Source organism: Chiloscyllium plagiosum, unplaced genomic scaffold (assembly GCF_037043375.1).
Source record: "Chiloscyllium plagiosum isolate Xiang-an unplaced genomic scaffold, Cpla_swu_hap1 HiC_scaffold_19, whole genome shotgun sequence".
NCBI classification, from domain to species: Eukaryota; Metazoa; Chordata; class Chondrichthyes; order Orectolobiformes; family Hemiscylliidae; genus Chiloscyllium; species Chiloscyllium plagiosum.
In genome coordinates, this window is record NW_028270157.1 from 48,527,682 (window position 1) to 48,541,531 (window position 13,850).

Below are 13,850 nucleotides of genomic sequence, written 5' to 3' on the forward strand. Positions count from 1 at the left end.
CAGTTATTAAAGGCCTGATTACACTAAAATGGTGGACTTGTTTCAGCTATTGGCTCTTTTAGATCTTGCCATGTTACTTCCCACAGTTTTAAATAAATAGTACCCAGCTGTAAGACTTACTTTGGAGCATTTCAATACACATAGGAAAGCAATAGCAGACTATTTTATCTTAGAACCAGTGAGTCAAGTTGCAGAGCAACTAAATAAAATTAGACTCATTTTGGAGTGTCTGTTCAATTAACTTGAGACTGTTGCAAGCATGAAAGAAACTGAAACACTACCAACTGGCTGCAAGCCTAAAAACTAAAAGTTTATCTTTTCATTAGGTTGGCTGCTGACTTCTACAAATTATTGATCAACATCAGATTTTTTTTAAAAATGATGAGCAACAATCAGATATGAATTAATCAACAGATATAAAATAATTCGACTAAAGAACAGCTTATACATTAAAAGACTGCAGCTTTTAATAAAATGCCAATGAAACAGAAATGAAGTTCTAGTAACAAAAGTGAACTGCCATTATGACTAATCACAAATGAAGCATGGATGGATAAGACAGACTTTGTGTTGTAAATACTTTTCTACTGGTGCCAGCATTTTTTCATCCCTTTGACTGCTTCAGTCTGTTTGCCCATCAAATAATACCACACCAATAAAGAATTCATAAAGCTCTTCCATCCATCTATACCTGAGTATCTCTCTAGTAACATATAGCAAAATGATATGTAGATTAGATTAGATTACTTACAGTGTGGAAACAGGCCCTTCGGCCCAACAAGTCCACACCGACCCGCCAAAGCGCAACCCACCCATACCCCTACATTTACCCCATTAACCTAACACTATGGGCAATTTAGCATGGCCAATTCACCTGACCCGCACATCTTTGGACTGTGGGAGGAAATCGGAGCACCCGGAGGAAACCCACGCAGACACGGGGAGAATGTGCAAAGTCCACACAGTCAGTCGCCTGAGTCGGGAATTGAACCCGGGTCTCTGGCACTGTGAGGCAGCAGTGCTAACCACTGTGCCACCGTGCCGCCCACCGATTTAATTTAAGATTTAATTTTGTTTAAAGTAAAATTTGCTATGAAGAATACGTAACAAATATTTTGAGGTGATAATACCATGTCAAGTAAACTTAGAATGAATACTGGGTTTAGTCAAGATTTATAAGGAGGATCAACAGCATGAAATACAAAGACGACAAAATTTTTTCAGTGATAGAATTCAAACATTCCTAACTGGGTTAACTCACCTTGTGAACAAACTCTTCCATCTTTTCCATAGCATGATATGCCGGTAAAAGTGGTGCAATGCCCATGAACCCTTCTTCTTCAACCATTTCCCTTTCTTCAGATTCCATGTTACCCTGAAAGAAAACAGCATACATTCAAACATATTGCTGAAACCCTGATTTTTAGCCAGCTCACTAAATCCCATTTATGGGCCATCTAGCCTATTAAACAATATATCCCCAATCCTTCAGAATCACAATAAAGTTTCCTTGCTTAGAGTCAGAAATTCCATTTTGTCCTAACTGTAGAGAGTACCATATTGACAAATATATAAGTTACCTTTACCAAAGGTACAAGCATCACACTGAATTAATGGTGAGTATATAAGTGTCAAAAACTGCAATTACTTTCAAATTTGCAGGTTTATACAGTTTTCTTGAAAGTACAACAGCAACACTCAAATATCAATAACAACTCGTGGTAGAGGCAAAGTTCCATTAATTATCTACACCACTCAATTTTGTACACCTCGAGTGGGCCCCCCACAACCATCACTGTTCTCAGACAAACAATCCTAGTCTACCTTGCCTCTCTTCACAGCTGAAGCAGAGGAACTGAAATCCAGGCCTCCTGATTCAGAGATAGCGACACTACCACTACACAAGAGTCCCTAGTGATACATCCTCCATATTATGTGGCGATCAAAACTGCACAGAGTGTGCAACTTATATAGCTCCATCAAACTCTCTCTGCTCTTGGATTCAAAACCTCAGCTAATGAAGTCACGTATTCCATATGCTTCCTTAACCTGCCACCTTCAAAGAGCTATGGACATTCACACCACCTTATGTTGATCTGATGTACTTTCGAGAGTCTTACCGTTCACTGTGTACTCCCTTGCTTAGTTCGTCCTTCTAAAGTGTACTACCCCTCTCTTTTCTAAATTAAATTGCATTTGCCATGATTCTACCAATCTGACAAGCCTATCCTGTAGCCTAAGGTTTTCAGCCTCCGCTATTTACCAATTTTGATGTAATTTGCAAACTTACTGATCAAAGTATTCTGATTAGACCCTAGGCATGCAACTCTTACTCCTAACATGTTATTCCACTCAAATGAAAACCTAAAGAACTGTGGATGCTGTAAATCAGGAGCAGAGGTTGTTGGTTAGGGTTGGGGGTGGAGTGCTCAGGTGTGACAGCATCTGTGAAGAAAACGTTTCGGATCCAGTGATCCTTCCTCTGCTTTTCCTTCACGCTGCTGGACCTGCTGGTTTTCCAAAAGCTTCTGTTTTTGTTCCATGTTATTCCATTCACTTGGTTTGTCTCCTTATTTTTATTTTTTTGTAATTATCTCTCTGCCTCATTTAATTGGATTATAGGTCATCCTTATTCAACTATTGGCTTTTTACTCACACTATCTAACACCCTTGGTCACCTGCAGACACTTAGTAATCAACACTCCCCTCACACAATTTGTATGATCTTTTGATCTCTCTGTCCATAAATTCTATGTTCTGTGTGCTCCCCTCTCACTTCATTTGACGAAGGCACTATACTCGGAAAGCTTGTGATTTCAAATAAAGCTGTTGGACTATAACCTGATGTCATGTGATTTCTTACTTTATCATTCTTGTACACGACAAACAGTAAATAATCCAGCACCAAGCCAATGGACACTGACTTCTACTCACAAAAACAACCTTCCACCATTACCCTCTGCTAGTGAGCCAATTTTGGATCTAATTTGCTACATTGTCCTGGATCCCAAGGATTTTTACCATCTGGATGAGTTTTCCAATGTAACACTGTCAAAAGCCTTATTAGAGTCCATGTAGACTACATTAACTGCACTATCCTCACCTACATACCTAATTACCTCCTTAAAAAAGCTCAATTAAACCTGTAAGATATAATCTCTCCCTGAAAAAGCCATGCTGATTATCCTTGCCCTTTCCAGGAGGAAGTTAATTCTACCCATTAGCTTTTTTTAAAAAACAAAATTTTCCTACTTCTACCACTGATATTAGATTCAATAGCCTATAGTACCCTGACTTATCCCTACAAACCTCCCTGAACAATGGTACTACATTAGCTGTCCTCTAGTTCTCTGGCAACTCTCTGTGGCCAGAGAGGATTTGAAAAATTAAAGGTCAGGGCCCTTGCAATTCTCTCTCTCTTCTGGATCTGGGGCAGTTATCCAATTTTATAACCTCCTCCTTCTCAGTGTATCACAGTCACCTTTCCTGATTTCTACACCTACATTATCCTTCACTACAGTGAATAAGATGCAAAACCTCAATGTCTGCCAGCTCCACACACTGATGACCACTTTGGTTTCTACTCCATGGTTATTCTCTTGACCCAATATACTCATACATCTTTGGATCTTCTTTGTTCTACCTGCCAGTATTTTTTCATACCACCTTCTTGTTCTCCTAAGTTCCTTTGGCACTTGGTATTTTCCTAGGACTTTTGTGATTTTCCTACAAGCAGCTATTCCCAGTTCATTTTGGCCAGATCCTGCCTTATATAAAAATCAGCCTTTCCCCAATCCAGAACCTTTATTTTTAGTCCATCTTTATCCTTTTGCAGAGTTACCTTAAATCTTAAGAGTTACGATCACCATCTTTTAAATACCTTAAAATCTCTTGCCCAGAATACAGAACCTTGGGATACACAGCACATTTAAACAAAGATTTCAGATCAAACAACCTCAGACAAAATCAAAAATGAAAAGGATAGTGGAAAACTACAACAGAAACTTATCAAAATATTATTACCAAGGATGCTGAAGCATGCCAGTTCTTGGGGGCCTATGGCACTCAAAGACTTCTATTGTGCAGGTGATTCCACATACTTCTCCCCTCCCCCGCCATGGTCACTCTAATGCACATGTAACCTCAAGACAGACAGACAGTCAAGTGCTCCGACCTCCATCATGGTCTGCTGCCTGGATCTATTGATCTAGACCTGCCAGGTCCAAGAGCAAAAGATCTTCCAATCTGTTCTCCTCGCCTCCACCCCACCATATACAGGTTGGCCAGAAATCAGCATCATGGGGTTGAAATGTGACTAAAAATGTAAAAACATTTAATAATTCAACAAGCGCTGCAAACAAAAACATTCAAAACAAACAAGAAAGATTATTGCCTCTGGGCCACAAAACACATGGCCTAGCACATACTTACATATCTATCGCATACGATGACTGCATGGAGCACACTCCATGGCACATCACAGATGTGAAGGAGAACTTCTCCAGCAAGCCTGCTACTGGGAATTTCTGCTACCAGAAAATAGGACATTATTCCAGGGCATCTCCAGACAGTGGATTAAGGTGAGGAAATAGAAAGTTTGCAGCAGCCCATATAGAAAGTGTCTCTGTGCTACTTGTGGACACAAAGGAAATTTCCTTAAGACACTTCAGATCATAGTGCACAGGTTCCAGAGGGTGGACTCATTTCCTGGGGTCAATGTCAAGTTCCATATAGACTGGAGTCAGGTTACCTGAAAACTCACTGCACTCCTGAGCTGCCTCAGTCTTGTGTATTTTTGGAGCCAAGTACCATGGTCATGAGTGCCCAGATGGCTTTGATTGTGTAGCAGATGCTGACCAAAGACCAAAATGAAGACACCCGAAGTGATGTCATTCAGCTTGTTCCTCCAATATCCAACAAGTTTGAAATCTAGTCACCCTCAGCACCTTGAGCTCTCTCCTCCACTAGGCTCCTAGAACACAACTGACAAAGGCCACATTCCTGAGCAGCAGCTTCCTTACAACCACCACCACCCCTACGGGGGGGGGGGGGGGGGGGGGGTGGGGGGGGGGAGAGCTTTGAAGCGAAATAATTTTGCCCCAAACCTTAATCAGGTTCAGATACAGTACAGGCAAAACCTGGGAAAATATGCAAGTCCATTTCATAGACAGATACTGTACTTTATAATTGAGGCCACACATCTGAAAGAAGAAATACACTACCATGGTGCACCATCTTGGAGCTTTGCTTCACAGTCTTAAGGCAGAAAGTCACTAACTAGGTACAGAGGTATACCAGCACCTGAATGCCTGCCCTGAGCAGAAAATTCAGTACCTTAGCTCCAACCAAAATGTTGCTTTTTGTTCCAGTTCTCTATGGGAGTTACGACAAATTCCAGGGGAGGAATCAAAGTAACACAACATTATTGCTACAGTAGTTGGTTTACGACCATCACTCAACCACTAAATATCATCCATGCTCATGGATTAATTGATTTTGTGCTTATTCGGCCTGAGACTTCATGTCATTAATGGCAAATTCACCCATTATGCTAGAGATAATTCATGTTACTCATGAATTTCCCCTTGGTAAGTGATCTGCCATTATTTTATGCTCAGCTTCCGTTTCAAGCCAATTTTCATCCTTCAGTTTTTACTTATTTGCCCTCTTGCTGTTCAATTACAGAAGGATTAGTTTTGACTATTGTGAAGACATGTCTTTTTACTTTTATGCTTTATAAAATTGCAGACATAAATGAGAAAGAACTTGAAAAAGAAACAAATAACCCAATACTCATAGCAAGCACTGTGCAAATTGCTGTTTAAGCAAGCAATAATTAAAGTGGCTGTAGGCAAATTGGAGCCAAGGAGTTCTGTGCATAGATACAGCTAGGTGGCAACTTGTAGTTGATTGGTCTATGTACTAGTGAACAATTATTGATGACAAAATCCTTCTGCCTGCCAACAACCACATAATTGGTTCTCAGGAAATTGAACACCTTGGGGGTGGGAATAAAGTACAGGTCATTCTGCTATAACACGCATCAGTGTGAATTGGCTATAACATGATTGACGAATTGTAGATGTTATTTGGATAACACAAACTTTCTATTGAATGGATATAGTGACTTTCTATTAGCAATCTTCTACAGCGTGATGTTCTATACCGCGAGGGTGCAGAGGAATACAGATGTCACACTGTAGCAGAACGACCTGTAAGGAGAGGAGTTTTGATCTCTATCAGCACAACAGCTGCCCTTTGCAGTCAAAACTCACTTTAAAACTTTAAGAAAACCAGTTCACCGTTCCTTCAGCGGTTGTAAACAAGCTGCAATTTTTAGATTGCTAAGTAAGAGACCTTTAGTAAGCTAATCAGCCAGCATGTGTTTCTTGCAAACAAGTGGAAGGATCTAAGACAAACGATTGAAAAGCAACATTCTGACCAGCATTACAATTATAAAGGAGCACTTCAGCACCCTATGAACAGGGTCCACTGAACTGCCTCCCAGTTTTCTCTGCCGATAAACTGTTTTTCCTTATCTGTTTGCCTGTGCGTGTACACGTAAGAGTTTAAGGGGATTCCTTTTAATTTGCAGTGTTATACACTGACAGTTTACAACTCTTTACTTCTAAATAGATTAATTACTTCTAATAAATAACAATTCTTGTTCAGTACAAAGATCTGGTCCATACTTTCCATCAATCTGTATCTAAAAATGTGACAAGTTTGGAAATTCTTTACTTCAAAATATTTAAATTTTGTGACAACTCTGGGAATAGGGCTCGACTTCCAGCACACCACCCCAGTGAACTGTATCGCTCGAGTTCCGACACATTATCCCAGCGAATTGTATTATTACAGAATGTTGAAACAAAGGAGATAAATCAACCCATGATCCCCATATCAGCTCTCTGACAGAACTACCCAAATTTGTCTCACTTATCTGCACTTTCCCTATAACCCTGTAAATTATGTCCTATTATTTATCCAATTCCCTTTTGTTCCAAGTTTTATCATTGTCAGAAAGTTTGGTGAAAGTAGTGCATTCGAGATTACCATTCACTGCCTAAAAGTATATTTCCACAGATCACTACTGGCTTGGTGTTTTAATCAACATGTTCAGTCATGTTACAATAACTGAGGGGGCAGGTGGAACTTGAATATGACCTCTGGCTCAGAGGTAGTGACACTTCCTCTGTGCTACAACAGCTTCATCACCACTGGTTCATTTATTGATTCTTATTAGCTTCAGTTGTTTTGTCTTTTTACCCAGGACACACATTTTCCTTATGACTGTCATTTTAATTGTTTCAGCATTTTCCTACATTAATTCCAGTAAGCCCCTTTCTAGTTCTACCTTTACATTTTGTGCAAGTCAGTTTTCCTTTGTTCATCTAGTTACAGTCTATTTACTGAATCAGAACAGTTTGATTTTGGAAAATACTAAGGTATAGTCGTCATAATTGCAGAGGATACTATGGCTGCTCTCTCACTAGAGAAAGACAACTGTGGTGAGTTTAACCTAAGGATTACTATGCCTCAGACAGGCAAGGTTGAAAAGGCAGGGCCTTCACAGTAACCTCAGTCATTGCAGTAACTGAACATGTACTGTTGACATCACTCTGCATTGCAAGCCAGCCATGTAGCCAACTGAGCTAACTATGAGACTATAGTTACTCTACATGTTGAAATGCTATGCTGATGCAATAATGATTCAAAAACAAGGAAGGGATTTCCTTGCAATGCTGATGTTTACACAACATCAAGAAGTTTACACAAAACAGTGTTTGATATAAACAGTTTTAGTAAGTTACTCTAAATCAAAGTTTAAAATTAAACAGGATAAATCCAGATAACAAAAGAAAGAAATAGCAGAAGGAATGAACAGATATTCTGTGTCTTTTCACCATAGAAGCCTTAGAAATCTCCTCTAAGTCAATCACTAAAATAATAATTAGGAAACTATTAGACGGAAGGTCTGACAGGATCCCCCCCAGGCCCAGATGACCTGTGTCCCCAGGTCTTAAAAGCAGCAGCTCTGGAGAAAGTAGCTGCATGATTAAAATCTCCCAAAATTCCTTCAACTAGAAAAGGCCTAATGTAATAATTATTCAAGAAAAGCAAAAAACAAGAAACAATGAGTCAATTAGTTCAGCATGTCTCATAAGCAAATTGCTGGAATCCATTATTGTTATGGTTAGATACATAGAAAATCAATGAGATCTGGCAGAGTCAACATTGCTTTGTGAAAGGGAAATTAAATTTATCCAAGTCATGATAGTTTCCTTAAAGAAATGACAAGTTGGATAAAGGAAAACAAACAGAATGCTGGAGAACCTCAGCAGATCTGGCAGCATCCATGAAGAAAGAAACAGTTAACGCTTCGTGCCTGGTATGATTCTTCTTCAGACCTCAGTTCTGAAGTTTCTCCAGCACCTTGTTTTTATATCATAACTCCAGCACCTACAATATATTGTTTTAATTTTAATATAGACAGGTTTGCTAACTCTAGAACATCTCAGTTTATTTATTTACACTTTAGAATGCTATTGGCAGAAGTTGTTTTTATTTAAAAGGTCAAAATCTACAAAAAAATCAATAATTTATCTCTTTCCTTGCACAGCTATGTTCAGGAAATTTAGAGAAATAAGCATATATACTTCTTGCATACATATAAAACTACATGCAAGTTAGCCAATTACTGCATCGAACTTGAACAAGATTTATTTTGATTAAACCATAATGTTATTTATTACAAAATCTGACTAATAGAGCTTGCTGAAACCGGAAATTTCTCCTCACTTCAGTCCTAAATGGTCAACCTCTTTCTGAAATCAAATCACTGACAGTTTAGCATTTGCCTGAAGTTTGATGGCATCAATCCAACGTGCCCAGGATTCTTGTCAGGGATTCCAGACTGGGATATCAATCCTCTTCCAAAGTCATCTTTGTTGCCTTAAAAAAAGGTAAACTCAACCCCGAATGTTACTTCTGCAAACCCACTGGAGTTTGGGACTCAGGTGGGAGCCCTCCTCCAAGCTTCTCTACCACAAAATAAGCTGCAAGCTCCCATGCAAACCAAGCACAGATCAGCTCCTTTAAGTAACTTCACTGCATGTCTATGATCATATAAAAAAAGTAAGGGCCCACACATTTAAATTATATAATCTTGCAAAAAATTATGAAGTGACAATCCTCCTAAGCTGTAGTTAATTTGGCTGCCTTGGAAATTCTGGCCAAGTTTGTACCATTGGTTGCAGCCTATTAAACCTGGTCATTTAACAAGTTTCTCTTAAACTGAAAGGTATGCTCAAACACATATTGGAGATCCAGCTTATTATGGATTCTTCTTAACAAAATGTTCGTTCACCAAGGCAGAATTATTGATCAACTCTCAAATCACCACAAGGTTTAGCTGTTACGACGACACAAAGTAGCATAGAATAACATTGGGGTACAGAAATAATAAGAATGTTCAGCAGGATTTTATTTAAAGCAAAGAAACACATTTCATAATTTACAGCATATACGCCATATTTAGTGAGTCAGTAAGATGAAATACAATAATACTTGGGGCTGCAGTATTTCAGAAGAACAGCATGTGAGTACTATACTGTCAATGGCTGTAGTTTTTCTGTAGACAGGAGGATTGCTATTGTGCAAAGACCTTAATCACCCAAATATATTTTGTAATGGAATTAATTATTGTAACATTAAACTCTTCCAGAAATATGTCTGAATAACAAACACCTACCTCTACTATCTGTCACAAAATTAGTTTCACAATTAAAAACTTAGCATTATGATTTCCTGGCAAACATCTAAGTGTTCAGTTTAAAAAGTGACTGTTGATTTGGAAGCTAGCCCTGATTTGTTGTGAAACTAAAAATGGATAGTCTAAGTCACAAAATCCATATCAAAGCAAACAGTCAGGCAGTTACTCAATAAGCAACATTTTATGCAATATTAAAAAAGGTGCCAGGCCAAACTCTTAGTAGAAATAGCTGATGCTGGAAATTTGAATTAAAAATCAAAACAAATTAGAAATGCTCCACAGGTATGACAGAATTTGTGAAGAGCCAAACAAAGTTTATTTTCCATCAGTGAACTTTCATAGAGCCATGCTACTACTATGTGACAAATCTGGCAGCAACTTTGGACCTAGCAATATTCCATAAACAATGAGCCGAGAGACTAATTGACTTATTTTTGAGTTGGCAAACATATCAAAATGGTATTTTGCTGATTATCTTCAAAAGATCACAAAAGTTGGATCAGTCACTTGTATCACCAGGATAGACAGAACTGGGCTTAATGATTAACCTGCAAGTCAGCACCAGGCACACCACAGAAATCAGTACTTCATTGGAATGTCATTGGATCATCACAGAATTTTATAGCACAAAAGACCAAAGACCTTGATGAGGGAATTTGTGCGTGCTTCTGGATTGATGGAAAATCTTTACAACCTCCGGTTTCTTAAGTCTCACACGAGAAACACTCATCTGTAACCTTCTCACTGATAAATGTACTTTTCCTGGCCCAGTCAGACCTGCAACATTTAACAACATGTTTTTCTGAGGTAGTACAATTCATCAGTTTTCATTAAATTTTAGTCCAAAGTCCTGCATCAGCATACATCAACAGAAGAATACAGATTCACCAAGCAGTGTCATTGAGGTAACCAGCTGGGAATGTTTTTGGGAAGCATCATTGCATTGAAGCTGCCATAGACAATAAAGCTCCAAAAACAGTGAATCTACAAATGTGAGGCATCCACAGCCTCAGACTGCAGACCAAACTCAAAATGGACAAAGCCACAGTCCTCGCCAACTTTCTATATTGTGCCAAGTCATGGCGTAGGTCTTTTACTACTGACGATGTACTTCATCAGTCTGTCTCCACAGTGAACTCCAAATCCAGTGTCAGGACTGTTTTACAAACCTGAAAATCCTGGATAAAGCTAATATCACCAGCATTAAAGCTATTTTCCTGCAAAGCCAGCTGTGTTGGATGGTCACGTTGCCCAGATAAAAGATAGTTGACTGCCCAAGAGCAAGGAGCCACTGTGAAACAGAAAAGGAGGGAAAGATAATCCAACTGCCTCCAGCAGCAATTGCACCTTCATCTATATCCACTGTGGGAGAATGAGTCAGCCACAGAGAAGCCTGACCAGGCACCAAAAGACCTGCAAATGATGTGCACAACTTTCCTAAAATCTTCGTTCACAAAGAAATACCAAGACAAGAAAAACAGCCATGTCGCCCATCGTGCCTGTGCCAGTTCTTAAGCAAGAGAGCACTATTTGCGCCCACATCCAGCTTTCTCCCCCATAACCCAGAAGGTTAGTACAGATTGTCTACCATGTTCCATGCACTGCAATGGTGGCTGCATTTCAAGGCCTTTGTTGGTTGTGCAACACTTTGATCAATCCCGAGGCTGAGCAAATACAAGTAACCTTTTTTCCCCCATTCACTCAGGATGTGGGCATCACTGATGAGGCCAACATTTTTGGCCATCCTTAACTGCCCAGAAGGCAGTTAAGAGGCACTCTCATGATTGTGGGTTTCGAGTGACATGTAGGCCTGGCCAGGCCAGTTAGGACAAGTTTTCTTCCCTGAAAAGGGCACTCGTGAACCAGATAGAACTTTCCAATAATAAATATTTCCAACATCAGTTTTGTGGTCACCATTTGACTCTCAATTCCAGACTTTTACTGGATTCAAATGCAGAATTTAAACTCGGGTTCCCAGAACATTACTTGGGTCTCTAATTATTAGCTGAAAATGTGTTGCCAGAAAAGCGCAGCACGTCATGCCCGAAATGTCGATTCTCCTGCTCCTTGGATGCTGCCTGACCTGCTGTGCTTTTCCAGCAACACATTTTCAGCTCTGATCTCCAGCATCTGCAGTCCTCACTTTCTCCTCTCTGAATTATTAGTCTAGCAATAATAACACTAGGCCATCACCTAACCTAAGACCAAAGGAGAATAAAATTTATGTAAAGGAAGTAAAGTTAAGACATGGCAAAATAGCCTGATCAAGTCTAAAATGCAGCTTGTGACCAAGATGATATGCAGCTACAGAAACTTTATGTGCAGATTTCAGAGTTTGAGAAGCAGGTGGAGTCACTGTGCTGACCTTCAAGACTGAGTTGCATTAATAACACATTCAGAGAGTTGACTACACCATAGTTTAGGAGCCAGTTAGTCCAAAAGAAACAGGCATCCCCTGGGGTCCTGCCCACAAATCAGTTTTCCATTTTCAAAGTTGATGGGAACACTGGATCACCAAGAGAGTGCAGTCAGAGCCACGTTCTGTTAGGTGAAGACATGTTTGATGAAAGTATCATTTTGGGGCTGGTGAGAATGGTGAAAGATGGTCCTTTAAATACAATGCTAGTAGAACGAGAACTCAGCTGGGCAGAAAGAACAGCAATACAGATTTGAGATTAGTTAGATAGAACAACAGATAAGCATTTCTGGGGTCTTTCACATATCTGTCGGATGGTATGTTGCTTCCCGGGTACCAGGATCAAGAATGTTACAGAGCAACTGCAGGGTATTCTGCTGGGAGGGTGTACTGCTAGAGGTCATGGTTCATACTGGCAATGACTTGGATCAGCATGTGATCTGACCTACACGGGAGTAAGGGCCTGTGCCCGAAACGTCGAATCTCCTGTTCCCTGGATGCTGCCTGACCTGCTGTGCTGTTCCAGCAATAAAGTTTCAACTTTGATCTCCAGCATCTGCAGACCTCACTTTCTACACGGGAGTCCAGACCCACAATAATGTGGTTGATTGTAATTTGCCTCTGTACAATTAGAATGAGCAATAAATGACAGCACGACCCACATTTCAAATAAAAATCTTTAACAATTTTTTTTGGGACAGAGGAAGGTCATAGTGAAGTTACTAGGGCTGGCACTGGGATCCTTTCTTTTCTTAACATTCTGAATTTTGGCATGCAAGAAACTATTTCAAAGTTTACAGATGCACAAAACTTGGAAACATCATAAACTGTGGACATTGTAGAAATTTGACAGGGCATAGACAGGTTAGAGTGGGTGCAGGGAAAGGTGGCAGATAAAGTCCAATGGAATGCATTTTGCTCGGAAGAACATAAGCAGACAACACAAACGGGTACAAGGCTAAAGTGGGTCTAAAGGAACAGATGGATCCGTGTGTATATGTGCATAGATCATTGAAGGTGGCTGAACAGGTGTAGAGAGCAGTTAACAAAAGCATACAGTATCCTAGGCATAGATGCATTGAGTGTAAGACATTATGCTGAACTTTTAAAAGGCACTTAAGACCTCAGTTACAGTATTGTGCACGTTTCTGGAGGCCACAATATAGGAAAGGTGCTAATGCACTGGACGGTGTACAGAAGCGATTTACAAGGATAGTTCCAAAATGAGAGATTTCAGTTACGAGGACATATTGAAGAGGGAGAGGACTGTTCTCCTTGGAGAGAAAGCTAAGAGGAGGTCAAACAGAAGTTTTCAAAACTGTGCAGGGGATGGATAGGGTAGAGAGGGGGAAATGTTCCTGCTCATAAAAGGATCCAGAATAGAGGGTCAGACTTTAAGTAATGTGCAAAGGGAGCCAATGTGGCATGAGAAACTTTCATACAATAAGTGATTAAGGTCTGGAATGAAATGCCTGAATGTGTGGTGGAGAGAGAGCCCACTGATTAATACAAGAGTGTATCAGACAATTAATTAAACAGAAATAAAGTGAAAGACATGAGGAGAATGACACTAAGTCACGATGCTTGCTTGGAGAGTGGATATTAGATGACTGACCTGCCATTACCAGGTTTACTAAAATTCACATTTGTGATTAGATT

The 13,850-nt window shown here is 39.8% G+C and overlaps 1 protein-coding gene across 2 annotated transcripts in view; it reads right to left on the reverse strand.

Moving 5' to 3' along the window:
- LOC122559588 (adiponectin receptor protein 2-like) overlaps window positions 1–13,850 on the reverse strand; it is a 71,068-nt gene that overhangs the window by 24,795 nt on the left and 32,423 nt on the right. For both annotated transcript variants that reach the window (XM_043709319.2, XM_043709320.2), the window contains one exon: window positions 1,262–1,375. In XM_043709319.2, the coding sequence (XP_043565254.1) occupies window positions 1,262–1,375 (114 nt within the window). The remainder of the gene's footprint in view (window positions 1–1,261; window positions 1,376–13,850) is intronic.